This window comes from Gracilinanus agilis, chromosome 1, assembly GCF_016433145.1.
Source record: "Gracilinanus agilis isolate LMUSP501 chromosome 1, AgileGrace, whole genome shotgun sequence".
Taxonomy (NCBI): Eukaryota; Metazoa; Chordata; class Mammalia; order Didelphimorphia; family Didelphidae; genus Gracilinanus; species Gracilinanus agilis.
Window position 1 is genome coordinate 406,394,287 of NC_058130.1, and position 16,255 is coordinate 406,410,541.

General features: G+C 44.5%; 1 protein-coding gene across 1 annotated transcript in view; it reads right to left on the bottom strand.

Annotated features, from left to right (window-relative positions):
• The window catches only part of RNF165 (ring finger protein 165), a 182,526-nt gene extending 168,325 nt beyond the window's left edge, over positions 1-14,201 (bottom strand). Inside the window, 1 exon segment of the mRNA XM_044681645.1 lies at positions 14,141-14,201. Coding sequence (XP_044537580.1) covers positions 14,141-14,201 — 61 coding nt within the window.
• Between the last annotated feature and the right edge of the window lie 2,054 nt (positions 14,202-16,255).

A 16,255-nucleotide genomic window follows, 5' to 3' on the forward strand; every position in this document is an offset into this window, starting at 1 on the left:
CTTGCATTTTCTACAGAATATTATGATCCATAAAATACTTAGTATCATCTCCTTTTCCCAAATGAGGAAACTGAGGCCCTGGGAGAGGATGTGGCTTGCTCTGGTCACACAGCTAGTAATAATAAATGTCAGAGCTCCAACCTAAACTGAGGCTTTCTGAATCCTAGTCCAGTGTTCTTTCCCTTGTCCAATGGGAGGTCAGGGGAGGTGGTGGAAGAAGCTCTGGCAGCTCTCTAGAAGGAGACAAAAAAAAAAATACTAGGCTTTTCTACAAGTTCTTTTTTTTTTTTTAACCTCTTCTCCTTCCATGCCCCACCTTCTCCAAAATCCTGATTTCTCTTCATCCTAACAAGAAGACCCTCTCAAGGAGGTAAAAGAGGGAGCCTCTGTATGTTGTTATGGAAGTGCTATGAAAGCAGTCCCTCCCACCCCACAAATAGCCCTTTAAGAATCTCTGCTTTGGATTCAGTGGATAAAGAATCAAGAATAGAGATGGGAGGTCCTGGATTGAAATCTAGCCTCAGATACTTCTTAACTGAGGGACCCTGGGCAATCACTTACCCTCAATTGTCCTATCCCTTACCTCTCTTCTGTCTCAGGACCTATACCTAGAACTGACTCTAAGACAAAACATAATGGGTTAAAAAAAAAACTCCACTGTCAAATGATACCTTCTCTAGTATGGGGAGGTGAGGGAAGGAGAGAGATACTTGGGAATACTGATGTGACAAACTAATTTTTTTAAGCATGCTATTTTTTAACAATCTATTATGTTCCTCTACCTTCACCAGTCAACCCAGGGACTGAAATTCCTACCATAAGAGTCTTAAGAAGGCCATGAACATGCCTTAACCCCCATCAGAATCACCCAATCACAGCTTTGAGAAGTCATCTCAGAGAAGGTCCAACTTTGTCTGAATGGGAAACTCCTCTAAAGCTTTTCCAACAAATGGTCCTCCCTCCAGGAAGTTTACTTGCTCTGGAGGTAGCCCATTCCACTTTGGGATCCTTCTAATTACTAGCAAGGTTTTCTATTACATTGACAGAACACTGCTTTCTACAGTTGCCACCCACTGCTCCCAGTGTACTCCCTGAGGGCAAATGGAACAAGTTGAGTCCCTTTTCCACATGCCAGCCCTTCAAATACTTGAAGACAATTATCAGAGCCTCTTGGGGGTAGGAGTGGGAGTGGGGAGCTAAATCTTCCCTGTTTCAGGTTAAATATCTCCAATTCCCTTAACAGATCTTCCTTTATAAATAAAAAGCAACCCTTAAAACAGAAGTTCTTAACCCAGGGTCTTTAAAGCAGGAGATCCATGGATTTAAAAGGTNAGGAGGAGGAGGAGGAGGAGGAGGAGGAGGAGGAGGAGGAGGAGGAGGAGGAGGAGGAGGAGGAGGAGGAGGAGGAGGAGGAGGAGGAGGAGGAGGAGGAGGAGGAGGAGGAGGAGGAGGAGGAGGAGGAGGAGGAGGAGGAGGAGGAGGAGGAGGAGGAGGAGGAGGAGGAGGAGGAGGAGGAGGAGGAGGAGGAGGAGGAGGAGGAGGAGGAGGAGGAGGAGGAGGAGGAGGAGGAGGAGGAGGAGGAGGAGGAGGAGGAGGAGGAGGAGGAGGAGGAGGAGGAGGAGGAGGAGGAGGAGGAGGAGGAGGAGGAGGAGGAGGAGGAGGAGGAGGAGGAGGAGGAGGAGGAGGAGGAGGAGGAGGAGGAGGAGGAGGAGGAGGAGGAGGAGGAGGAGGAGGAGGAGGAGGAGGAGGAGGAGAGGAAGTCATCCTTCCTTGAGGCAGTAAGTGAGGTGTCTCAATGGATTGAGAGCCAGACCAGGAGAGAAGTACTGGTTCGAATCTGGACTCAGATACTTCCTAGCTGTATGACCCTGAGCAAGTCACTTAACTTCAAATGCCTAGCCCTTACCTCTCTTCTGCCTCAGAACCAAATCACAGTATTGACTCCAAGACGGAAGGTAAGGATTAAAAAAAAAAAAAAGACTCCTGCCTTAAAGACATAAAAAATTGAGCAGGCTGCCATAAAAGGCAGTGAGGATGAGAGAAGGCTAGGCAGGCAGGAATAGCAAGCCAGCACCAGGACAGGTGATAAAAATGGGGAGGGGATGGGAAATGAAATAGAAGGAAATTTTCTCCATCTTTCAGACTCACCTAAAGCTGACTCACATCACACTGACACACAGCCTTTTCACTCTAGCTGTGATCCCTAGTAATGCTAGGATGAAACCCAGAGTCAAATGGAGGAGGGAGAGAAGAGAACTTAAAAGAACATACTCCTGTCTCCTCTCCCCTTCCCTAGGAACTGGGCAAGAGCTGAGAGCATTGGAATTGCTTCCTGTTCTTTCCTCAAATAAGTGTTAGCTGAATAGTCACCTCCTCTGAGCACCCAGCCATCCAATTCTATACCCCCTTCTCTCCACTGCCCAGCAGACATGTGCAAAGACTGTAGTCCCTCACATCCTTACCCCCACCTCCCAATCCCAGACTCCACTGGGCTAACTTCATCAAGGAAACCACTGCGATGTCTGCTCCTCCCCTCAGGTAAATGGCAGGTAATGAGGTAGGTGACACTTCTGTTACTGTTCTGAAAGTTGGGTAGGGAGCTGCAGGCTTTAGGAAAAGGGTGCTCCATTTCCACCCTGCTGCTCCCTCACCCTCCCATTCATTCCCCCATCAGGCTCTGTTTTATAGCAGCTCAGCTCAGTGAGACAGTTCAATGAAAATGAATTTAGAAACAAATCCATAACAGAGGGAACTTACTCTGCTTAGAGGCTACAGTGAGCAAGGTTTTAGGGTGTGTTAGTAAAAACAAATGGGGGTGGGGGGAGGAGGTAGGTGGCTCAGTGGATTGAGAACCAAACTTTGAGGTGCTGGGTTCAAATGTGATCTCAGACACTTCCTAGCTGTATGACCCTGGGCAAGTCATTTAACTCCCATTGCCTAGCCCTTACTATTCTTCTGCCTTAGAAGCAATACACAGTTTTGATTCTAAGACAGAAGAAGGTAAGGGGTTTGTTGGTTTTTTTTAAACCCTTACCTTCTGTCTTGGAGTCAATACTGTGTATTGGCTCCAAGGCAGAAGAGTGGTAAGGTTAGGCAATGGGGGTCAAGGGACTTGCCCAGGGTCACACAGCTGGGAAGTGTCTGAGACCAGATTTGAACCTAGGACCTCCCGTCTCTAGACCTGGCTCTCAATCCACTGAGCTACCCAGCTGCCCCCGTAAGGGTTTTTTAAAGAAAAATCTGGCCTGAGCTATTTCCTAGCTGTGATCCTGGGCAAATCACTTAACCCTGACTGCCTAGCCTTTGCTACTTTTCTATCTTAGAAATGATACTAAAACAGAAGGCAAGAGTAAAAAAAATATGGTAATATTTTTAATAATAGCTGTTTTTATGAAAATAATGAAAATTACTTGAATTTAAGAAGTACAATCCATTTTACAAATGAAGAAACTGAGGTTCTGAGATAAGAAGTCACTTGCCCAAGATTCTGCAATGTATTAAGAGCTGGGCTTCCATCACAGAAAACAGAACTCCTGATTTTGTAGCCACACGCCATCCCCCCATAGCCTCATCATTTTTCCCTAACTGGCTCTAGTAACTACACAGTGTCCAATTGAGGGCTATTGGCAGTGATGAGCCTAGTTAGGAAAGGTATGCCTTCTATGCCCTTCCAGCTCTCTCCCTGCCAGCACCCCTCCCCACATGCATACACACACGCACACGCACACACACACACACGGGCACACATACACACACAGATAGCCAACATCAGCTGTGGGAATGGAGTGGTTAAATTAGGACTGGGCAAACTTGTGACCCATGGCATTTCAGTTCCATCAAAAGACATTAACATCAAGGCTTTCTAGTTAAGGCTTGGTAACAAGAAACCCATATGTTTATGGCCATGATTGAGAGACCAGAGCCTCAAGAAGAGGGCCCCAGGCTTAGTTCTGCTAAGAATCAAAGCAGATCTATTCAAGGTTCAGGCAGCACTAAAAAAAAAAAAATGGGAGGGAGGGGGACACATACTTCTTTCAAGCTAGTGCCTAGGGGTTGTCAAGGCACTGAAGGAATCCCAGATGGAACTCGGAACTAGCAGTCACCATCAAGGCTTGATTTGAGTCATTCTCTCTCCCTGCCTTTCTACTACCACTACCACCTCCATTCCCACCGCCATCTCTAATATTCTTGCTGTGTGACCTTTGGCAAATCATTCACCTTCTCTGTTTTTCAGTTTCCTCCTCCATCAGATGTGGGGTTGCAATGTTCATAGTGGCCAAGTGTCTTGAATATAAGCAATCATCACTGGTATCCAATCATTTCTTTTAATATAGTCATGGTGCAGTGAACTAAAAAATAATAATAAGACTCCTTTGCAAAGTTTTCCTTGGGAACCAGAATTCCAACTTAGACCACTGACTTTGGATCTAAAGTAATAAAACTTTGCCAGAGAGGAAATATGCAACCCTTCCAGTTATCTTTGCATTTTAAAGGAAGATTAAAGGGGAAAGAGCAATACTTTACTCAGAGGAATATTAGCTAACAAAAAAACCACTAATGTAGCATTTTAAAAGTCCTTTTTTCACAATCACCCTTTGAAGTATATTTTTCAATTACCCCTATACCCATTTTAAGGATGAGAAAACTGAGACTCAAAGAAAGTGAGTGGCTTATCCATGGCCACATAGCTAGTTAATTAGCACCACTAGAACTCTGAATTCAAATCTTCTTAGTCCAGTTCTGGGAGGGCTCTTTCCTCTGACACCACAACCATCTACGGATCACATCCAGCCTTAAAAGTCAATCAATGATGCCCTGAGTAGTTCACTAATGAAAGAATTCCTCTTGCCAGAGTAGAGCAGTTTCCCAATGGGAGAAGGCCTTCTTTGAACTCAAGTCATCAAAGAGGCAGCCTTTTGTTTAGGAGGTAAGAATTCACTCACCTGTTTTTCCACATAGAGATAAGACTTAATAATGTCTCCAAATTTTCTTTCTCCTTCCTCTTCTCCCTGATTCACTTCACATCTCTGCCCTTTTCAGCCTCCCTCTTCAACTCTTACACTCTAGCTTCTTCCATTCTTCCCTCCGTTTTCTTCAAAAACATGGCTAATCACGACCTTCCTCTTCCACTCTTCTCACATTGTTTTGATCAAGTCTCCAAAGCTTCTCACATTAGAAACCAAACTCTCCTGCCTTTCTTCTCTGCCCCTTTCCTCCTCTATTTTTCCCTATGCTTAATACTCATCCACTTAATAACCATTTCCCATTCCCCTTTTCCTTCCATTCGCCAGGATTTGTCTATACCAGCATTCCTCAAAAAGCAGTACCGTATGTGAGACGATAATGTGAAGTGCTTATGAGCAGCACCTTGCACCAAGTAAGCACTATATAAATGTTAACTATTATCATATGAACTGCTGGTAGCCCTTAGGTATCTTGTGGATGATGCATAAGATGATTCACAATACAAATCATAATAAAATGTTTGTGATTTTCCTGAGTGACCTTGGCTAAGTCATTTACCAAACCTGGGTCTCAGTTTTCTCATCTCCTCTAAAAATGGTGGTGCCAACACCTCTACACCTTGTTGTTGCCCACATTTATAGAGGAAAATGTCATTATGTCCTAGATTTTAGGATCAGAAGTTTAGACTCATTTTGCCCAACCCCTCTTGTTTTGCAGTTGAGGAAACTGAGGTCCAGAGAAATTTAATTACTTATTCAAGGGCATACACATAGTACGTGACAAGAGTTGGGATTTGAACCCATGTCGTCCTGCCTTCCTACCAAGTTATGTCTGTGAAAATACTTTGAAAAGTTAAAAGCAGGATTATGATCATTTTAAAGGGTATTTCCTCCCACAGATTTAATCTATATTTTGAAACACCAAAGTTAATGTTTTAGGGGTTTTTTAGGATTCAACCACAGCTTTCTACATTTCCATCTGGATAGATCACCTATACTTCAACCTCCATTTGTCCAATACTAAAGTCAATTCCCCTCCATAAAGCCAGTTCCCCCTTTACAATTTTGCTATCTGTGTTCATAGAACTTCTACCATCCTAGTCACCCAGCTTCAAAACTCTGGTCTTTGATTTTTCCCTCTTCTTCAGCCTCCAGTGAAATTAATTGGTCTTCAGGTTATATCCATTCTTTCCTCATCATGTTTTTAGCACTTGTCCCCTTCATACTACTCCCACTGCCACTACTATAATTCATAGGATCATAGATTTAGAGTTGAACAAACCTTAAAGGACACTGAGACCTACCCTCCCATTTTTCAGATGGAAAAACTGAGCCACAGAATCACACAACTTGTAGGTATCCAAGGTATACTTTGAATCCAGGTCTTCCTGACTCCAAATCCAGTGATTACATTATCTTATCACCTCATGCCTGGCTTATTGCGGTCGCTTCCCAATTGACTTCCTAACTTCCAATATCTCCTTCCCACATCCAAACCCTAGGCCTTTAGATTCTCCCACTTTTTGTAAGAAGCCTTTCCAGGTCCCCCCAATGCTAGTACTTTCCCTATGATATCATCTCAAAGTTATCCTGTAATATATCCCGTTTGTTTGCATCATTGTCTCCCCCATTAGATTGTAAACCCCTTGAGGACAGGAATTGTTCTTGCCTTTCTTTGTACACCTTACATTTAGCATAGTATCATGACACATGGATCTGAAGGAAGGGTCTTTCATTTGATTTCACTCACTTGGTCTTCCAATGCCTCCCCATTTTCTACAGATCAAAGTCAAATTCCTCTGATTGACATTAAAGGCTTGCCAAGGTCTTACCTAGCCACCTCAGCCTTAGAAAACATCATGTACATTCTCACCTTTGCTCATGTTGTTCTTCTGCCTGGAATATTCTCCCCTCTACTCTCCTCATGTTTAAATTCTCTCTATCTACCACCCTTCTCCATGAAACCTTCCCTGACCATTCCTACTCACATGTGACCTCTCTCTCCTCTGATCTTACAAAGAATCATGGAATATTAGAGCTAGGAGGGAGCCCAGAGGTTTCCTAATCATACCTCACCTCATTTCATGTGTAAATGAAATACATATGTATACATATATATACATGTGTACATATGAATATGTACATACACACATATGGCTTGTCTTCCCAACAAGATTACAGAATAGAGGGCTGAAGATAGTACCTCAGATTGTTTTTATATGCCTCCATTGGCTTAACAGGGTGGTATCCATACAGAATCATAAGATAATAAATTTAATACTGAAATGACCAAAGGACCACAAAATTCACCTAATCTAATGTTGTTTTGGTTTTTTTTTACCAGATGAGAAATTAAAATCAGGTATTTAAAGTCACTCAGACAATGAGGTTTAGAATTCAAATCCAGAAACTCAGACTATACATCTGGTACTCTTTTCACTAAAACAGGTTTTCAGTAAATAATGGTTTGTTGGTTGGTTGGTTAAATGGATAGATAGAGGCATAGATGGTTATGGTTGGATGGATGGATGGATGGATGGATAGATGGATGGATGGATGGATGGATGGATGGATGGATGGAGAGAGATGGATGAAGATCCAGGCATTGCAATTGACTTAGTTTCATTTTTTTTTCCTTAAAAAAAAAAATCCTCTGATTGTGCTGACATTTGGGTCTTGCAAATGTACCATTTCTCCATTCGTTTGGAGGCAAAGAGATTCATCTATCGACAAACCCCACCCAAAAGGCCCTTTACCATTACTAAGAAGATACTAACATGCTCTTTATATTTATTAATACCCACACTATGTAAATAACAAGAGGCCTTCAAAGAGCTTCATGGCCCTGGAGAAACTGAGACTTACATCAAATTATATTTGTCTTGTGGTCAGCTTGAGAAACCAGGGCCAATTCCCTTCAAGGATTATTAGCATTCCCTTCACTTGAAATCTTATGCTCCAGGAAACAGACCAGGCCAGTGTATCTGGAGTCCAGCATAGTCCTCTCTGAGTTGTCTTCTCCCTTTTTACTTAGCAAACCACAGGTTTCCAAACGTGACACTCCAGTAAGCTTATTTCAAGGTCAGGGGACAGAGGAGGGGAAGGGGAGGAGGAGGGGGCACTGCAGATAAGAAGAGGAAATATTGCCAGTGTTTGTAAGCTGCATAGGAGGGTGTAAAGCCAGTCACTTTTTTTTCATCCTGTATATTAATAATATTTGCCAGTTTATGGAAAACTGTTATTTAAAGAAACTCATTAATTAAGTCAGGTTGGCTTCATCCCACACTAGTTTAGGGAGAGAAGGTCCCTCTCTCAGAACCTGGAGCTGTCATAGTAACTTACCAGTCTTCCTTTTTATTTTTTTTTTTTTCCCTCAAAGCCTGCAGTATGAAGAATGAACTTAATAGATGACTTTTCCAAAACCCCAGGGTCAAACTTATTAAACCAGAGATGTGTTAGATGGATTAGAAAGTGAAAATGAACTATGAAAGCTTTTGGGTTGCCAGGGTGGTGGAATTAGGGGGGAGAGGGGAAGAGGAATCAAATGTGCTCTCTTTGATAATAATGTGCCTCTAAGAAGCCAGGTCAAAGTATACAGTATGCATATGATCAATTGCTTAGTGTGAGTTCCCATTAACCCAATAATCTTCCATATTATTAGATTACTAAACTATCCCCAAAATGTATTTGCCCAACAATTTTGACATGCTTTGTCACTCATTTACAAAAAATGAAAATTTGGGGTAGGTTAATCTTACTAAAATGAAGCTACTCTCTAGGACAGACACAGCCCTGGGGTTTAACAGCACTAGGACCTGTCTGGGGAGGTTTTTTTGTGTTTGGTTTTTATTTTATTTTTTTCCGGTTTGGGAGGTTTATTGTTACTGTTTGGGGGGCTGGGTTAGGGAAAAGGGTTGGTTTGGTTTGATTTAGTTTGGTCGGACCACAAACAATTAAAAGTTGCCTCATGTAAAAAGAAAATAAAAACAAAATGAAAACAAAAAAAAAAATAAACAAAAACAAAATCAGTCACGTCATCAAATGATCAGCCCCGTAGACATGCATGTTTTCTCTCATGCAAACTACAGCACAAGCCTCCCTCTGTTACATGTATGTGTGTTCGTGTGTCACAGCAAGTCAGCTAAGCTTCCCAATCTGGAGTAGGGTAGGCTAGCGAGAGAACAAAGGGCAGAGGAGAGATTACACCAAGAGGGAGAGAGAAGAGTGTTGTGTGTGATCACATAGGAGGGACGTGATGGCCAGATACATGGAAAGGAATATGGAAGAGGAAAACTCAGGATACGGCTTGGAGGAAGCGAGGAGGCACTGCCTTGCACAATGATACGGCTCTCCAAAATGATGACCATTTGAAGGAACCGTGAATTTCTTTAATCAACTGATGTCATTGGTGTCTAACATGCCTCATTTAACAAGGCTTGTTCAGGGCTAGAAATTGAATAGGTGTAATTGACAAATGCTTGAATTTAGTTTCCACTTTGGAATGGGAGAAAAAGCATTTCACTACTTTCTTTTCAAACGCCTATACAATACATGTGCATATTTTAAAGGGGGATCTCTTTTTTGGAGGTGAGGAGACCTGATTTCCTCCCCTCCCTCCCCCCAGAAAAATCCGCTTAATATAACGACAGAGGTCAGAAAGTCAGTTTTCTTAACCAGGTTGCAAGTGCCACAGTTTAACCAATTTTCATTGTGGTATGGAATGGCTTTGGCCACTGGGGATCCGGGAAATAGGCTGCAGCAGCACCCCTGGCACATCCCTGTCAAACAAAGACAGCCCAGAAGAGCCATGCTCTTATTCCCACCATCCCAGATCCTGCTGTTTTAACTTGATGAATCAAAACAGGGCTCTGTTTTGAAGAGTCTCCTGACCAGGAATTCTAAGGCAATGTTTCCATCTCAAGAGTTTGGCTATTTTAATATACATCTAGCTACACACATACATACGTACGTGTGGCTGTGCTAAGTTTCTGTTCCACAGAAAGTGGCGCTAACCTCAGTTTACATCGAACATCTCACCTCGCCTCTTCCTGCTTAGACCAGGACACAGTCTCTAGCATGGGTAGCATGGTAAATAGAGGAGAAGGAAGGAAAGTTTTAAATAAACAAATGATCTTTCAGTACTGTATCCCCTTTCTCACACTTGGTGTTGGCTCCTTGATTCCCAGGATCCTAATCTTGACCCCCACATTACTTGGGAATTAAAAGGCAATAAGGAGTAGTCATTAGGTACTCCCCGATAAGCTACGGGTAAGGTGTGTACCCATGTGAGCCATTCATTCCACAGCAGGAGAGAGGACTATGCCAAGAGAGCCCGGGGGATGTGGACCACCCCCACCCCTCTTTGTGGGATGCAGGATTTTTATCCTTGTGCCCCAGACGGCTAATGGAAAGAGATATGGGGTAGATGAGATTAAAGTCACCATATCTATTACAACCAAAAAATAATAATAATAAAAAAATAAAAAAAGGCATTCACTCAAACCTTACAATGGGGGGTGGGGTGGAAGTAGGTGAGGGTGGGGATAGAAAAGCAAGGGAAAAAAATCTAAACAGCAGGATACGACAATAAATGGGGAAACAGCAAGAGAAAAAGCACACTAGGTTAATATAGGAAAACTAGTTTCTTTATTGAGAGATTTGTATATTAGTATTAGTGGATTCTGTGTGTAACAATGTTGTCATGCACACAATACAAAAAAAAGGCCGGGCCCACCATGCTTCGGAAGGGCAACAGAACAAAAGCAGCGTACAATGAGCAGATGGTCCAGGCTACACGACCACATTACATTTCAGCAGGGGAACGTCTCTAACCGAGCGATTTACATTGTCAACTGGGGAATGTAAAAAAATACAGATCATGCTTCAGTTTTAGTACAAGAAAAGGTGAAAAAGATACACAACCAAAAGGATATTTGATACAGAAAAAATTACCCCACAAAATAAGAACAGGAAGTAATTCAGCACAGCAGAACACGCTATCCCTGTTGAATGGAAACCCATTTTGCCGGGAACTCTTTTTTTCCCCTTTACCTTCCATGAAATGCCCAATTCGCCAGATCGGAAGGCTCTCTGGGTTTGTGATTTCAGAGGGACCCCAAAGCAGGGGGCTCCCTTCTTTGGTAACTGTTTTTGTCTTGGGTTTGTTTGTTTTTTTTTTAAAGACAGTTCATCCGGCATGCAGTTGGCTTTTGGGAACAGATGGTAGCCAACAGTTAAAGGGGCAGCACTGAGGGCCAAGGCTGTCCAAGGATGCACTAGTCCTCGATATTTAAGGAACTGTGGCAATCACTCCCCTTAGGCCAGGAACCTCTGTCTACCAAATTTCCAGAGGATCTGGAATGGCAACAAATGACACTAAATTGAAGAATTTAAAATTTATTATTTTTTTTTTTTGGCCTCCGACCAAATGTAATTTGTTCAGTTATGCCTGGGTGCTGCAAGGCAAGCCGATGTTTACCCAGATAACTGGAAAAACAAGATACCGCAGCCTCCAAACCTAAAGCAAAATGAATCCACTTAACAGGAATTTACAGTGCAATGTACTTAGCTAAACAAGATGAAGATACAAAAATGGTTATTTCTCTACAGCTATTCTGAAATGGCCTGTTTCCTACGCTACTACAATGAAACTAAAGAGAACAGGTTTAAGCTAACAGTCTCTCTAATAGTTTTACAAGAAGATTGTGGTTTAGGACTTCATAGGTTTAAGCATTAGTATCCTCTATCGGAAGGTCATGAGTTCCTAGCATATCACTGCTAAATTTTGCCCACAGTCTCACACACCCCTTTGCTGCTTACAGCTCCTCTGGGGGGAGGTGTGTACACCAGGAAAGTAGAACTTTGAGTGGCTTGTAAATCTTTTTTTTTGGGGGGGGGGGCACGTGAGGGGGGAGGAGAGGACCAAAGAAGGGGGAAGTAAAAATAAATTTTTAAAAGCAGCTGAAGCAATTTGAATTTCAAGCCATGGAATTGTATCTTGTCTTCTGAAATGATATTTAGAGATCTGGTGGTATTAATGAGTATGATAATGATTTAATCAGGATAATTATACTTTTAGGCTCAACATCCTTCTTAATCATGTTTGAATTTCTGCCTAGTGTACAGTCCCACACCCTTAGAAGAGGAAATGGCAATAGAGTGATAATCGCTAAAACAAGGGTGGGGGGGTGGGTTAACATTTCAGAAGAATCTCCTCCTCTACCCCCCCTTACCTAACCCCACCCCGCCCTTTTTTTTTCCTCCCTCTAATTGACAGGCAGGCCTGAGATAGGGGATACTGCAGCTTAAATAGCAATGCCTTCCTCAGATGGAAACAGGAAATGGTTAAGAGGGGTGTCACAATACAGCTAAATGCGGAGGCAGAAGGGTCACAGCGCACACAGCAGCAAGTTGACCATTCACTGTGCTACACAATGAAGAAAAAAAAAGATTTGATAAATGCAGAATGTCATCATTCTATCATCACACAAGAAACTGCGGTTCAAACAGGCCTACGGTCCAACCTAGTCGTTCTGGGCACACCAGGAGTTGAGGGCTGGGGGTGGGGGACAGGGGGCAGGGGATGAGGGTGAGGGTGAGTGGACTGGCGGCTGGGCTGGCTATGTCAGGGCTGGGTCTCCATTTTAACGCTCATTTAAGCCTCTAGGGCAGCCAATCTCCAAGGGGGAACCCACTGCACTAGCGTATGGCCACCCCCACCCCGGAATGCTGACTGAGAGAAGAGCGAGTCTGCATGGGTAGACATCATTCTGTTTTAGTGTGATATTATCCAGTGGGGATTTCAGGCAAATGTGGAGTGGAGAAGGGAGAAGAAACATTTCCAAGAGGAGAAATGTGCATCCAAAGGCAGAATACCAAAAAGAAAAAAAAAGGAAAAAAAGAATCTACATGAATACTGGGTGGTGGTTTAGGGGGGATTTTTGTTTGTTTTGGGTTTTTTTTGTTTGTTTTTTGATTGAAAGAAAATGGAAGGAATGGGGGGGGGGGAGAAAGAAGGGGGGGATCAAGCCTATTGTTGTAGCAGAATGTGAGGAAAAGGGAATGTGAGGGAAATCCGTGCAAACACATCCCATAGCACATATTTAAAAAACAAAACCCCCACCGCCAGCCTGCTGCTTTGTAACTGTCTCCCGGTGGCAAATGTATGGCTTTGGGGAGGACTCCTGGCCAGAGAGGTGATCTCCAACCTGAACCTCACACACAGTTGCAATCCCCAAAGGACCAAATATACAGATCAAGTCTGGCACAGGGAAAAACAGAAATACATGTCTAGCTCTCTCCAAGTCAAACGGACACACACGCGCGCGCGCGCGCGCGCACACGCACACACAACACACACACACACACACACGCGCACACACACACACACACACACACACACACACACACACACACACATACTGCAACCACGCCACACCACGCCAAGAATCTTTAACCCGTCTTCATAGCAAAAGCGCTTTCAGACAATTGCGGGGGGGAGGGGGGGAGCACAACACAGAGGCAATAAACAAAAAAAAAAAAAAAAAAAAAAAAAAAAAGGTTAAAAAGGAGAAGGGGGAGGAGGGAGAGAGAGAGAGAGAGAGAGAGATCATGCTACTGCCCACAAGAGGTTGGGGGGGTGGGGTAGGGGAGTGCAAGGAGAGAGAGCCACAGATCCCAGTTAAACAGCGATCAGCCAGTGGTATTAATGACAAAAAATACAAATTAAACAGAGCACACACCTCAAAATAAAATTTTGTGAAGCCCACACTGCTACATAAAAACCAAACACTCCTTCATACAGACACACACGTACACACACAATCAGATCTCTCTCCCTCTTTAGAGCACCTAGGCATCTGGGAAGGGGGGGGCGATTTGGGGGAACCAAGTCCGCCGCAAAGGATTAAAAAAAATAGGGGGGAGGAAGGAGGGAAAGAAGGGGGAGGGAAAGATCCGTGTCAGCCAAACCCCAACTTCCTTACAATAGATCTCAAGGGAGCAGGCTCCCCATACTCAGGGGTCCCCCCAAAAAGAGAGGGCTAGACATTGCTTTCTTGCAAAAGCTCTCTCTCCCCGCCAGCTGCAGCACCCAGGTCTCTCCCCCCCCATCCCCCGTCCCCCATACCCACGGCGATCCGAGCTCCAAAGCAGACCCCGAAATGAAAAAGCGATACCTCTGTTTCGCACAGAGCCAAATACTGGAAGAACGAGATAGCCTACGTGGACTAGGACCATCCTGGAAGCTGGGGCGGCGGCGGCGGCGGCTGCTCTCGCGGCTGCTGCGCGGGGTCCCTTTGTTGCGCTGCTCCCGGGCGCTGGTGGAGGCGGAGGCGGAGGAGGAGGAGGCGGAGGAGGTGGTAGAGGAGGAGGTGGGGATGGAGGGGATGGAGGGGATGGAGGGGATGGTGGCGGAGGCAGCAGCGGGGCGGAGGCTGCGGAGGCTGAGGCGGCGGCAGCGCTGGCTGGCGAGGAGACAGATGGCCCATGGAAATGTTCCCTTCCAATCCCCCTCTATACATTCAAATGCGGGGCTGGGGCCGCAGCTGCCCGGCACACAAAGGCGAGGGCAGCCAATGGGAGCGGAGCGCGGCGCAGGCTCCGCCGGGGACCCGCCGCCGGCTCCACTGGTGACAGGGATGGAGCAGGAGGGGAGGGGACGGGAAGGGAGGGAGAGAAGGAATGGGGGAGAGGTGGAGAGGCTCGAGGGGGCGGCCAATCAGGACGGCCTGAGAGGAGGGAGGAGGGGGCAGCCCCGCGGTGGGGGGGGCTGGGGGTGCGCCTCGGGTCCTAGCTAGCGGGCAGCGGGCGGAGTGCACACTCGAATCGCACACAAATGTGCCCTCGGGGTACAGATACACACGTACAAACAACGGGCTCAGGCACTTGGAGTATAATATGCATATGACCATACTGTGGCTACAGAACAAAAATACAAGGCATGAGCGGCCACTGAGCACACAGGTGTACACACACGGCTGCACATGGAGTGTGAACAAATGTACTTGGGGCAGAGACGTCCATAGGCACATACACAAAGGGTGCTTGACACCCATAAACATAAGTACAAAGAATGGGGGTCCCAGAAAGCCCAGACCAACGTGCAGGGCATAGACCCCACCTCGACCTATCATCACCACCACCATGTGGGACAGGCACAGAAAGTGCACCTACATACAGATACCAGCAAGTAGGCATTCTCAGAGACATACCCGGCACAGAGTATAAGAACAGGTGCATAGCAACCTGGGCAAACAAGCATACTTCCAAACAGCATTTTCCCATTGTGCATACTCTGGCGTTTACAGGGTCAGAGAATCCTAGTCTTCTTCAAGACCTCGTCTAAGTCCTCCTTATACACATGAAGAAAGGCGGGCCCAGAAAGGAGAAGTGACTTCCACAGTCAGCTAGTAACTGTCAAAGGCAGAATTAGAACCCAATGCCAGCGTGCTGAACAGCCTTCTATTCACTTTACTGTAACTCCTAAGATATGTGCATATAAATCCCATCCATGTGCATAGCATATACACATGCTAGAATAACAGACACCGGTGTCCAGAGGAACAAACACAGGGCATGCCCATTCATAGATCACCCTTGGAGGCATTCTATGAATAGACAGAGAGAGTGTGTACAGGGTGTGTTCTCCCTAGTCTCAGATGAAGCTATGAAATCAGTATGGGTGTACATATATCGCTATGACAGACAGATTCAAGCACGTGAAATTTAATACAGTATTTCACAGGACACACATACAGGCAACTCAAGCACAAAGAGATAGATCAAACCCCGGGACAGGTGTAAACAAATAAAAAATAAAAATTTAGAAATGGCACGTGAAGCACACACAAGTAATAAGCCAGATTTGAACTTTATAGTAGGTACACCATTAACCATATGGGTCACCCAACACCCATAGAAAATGCATGTATATATATATCAATGTACCTATAGTGGATACTGCAAGGAAGAACCCCTGCATTCACCAAATGGAAAGCTCCAGAATACACAATTGCGATTAATGCCAAAAAATCAACAGGATGCTAATGGCCTTCATACATTCACAATTATATTGAAAATTCTGTATTCAATCACTTACTTAACTGATGGCTGCTGTCCTCATTAGGAGATGTTAGTTCATTGGCATTATGAATCCTGGTGATGACTTAAGAATCAGATAATGTTAGCATTGAAAAAACTCTTAGAAATCATCTAGTATAAATTGCTTGTCCAAAATCATATAACTAGTTAGCTTTTTTTTTTCTTTTTCCCCTTTTTTGGTTTCAGTGCTA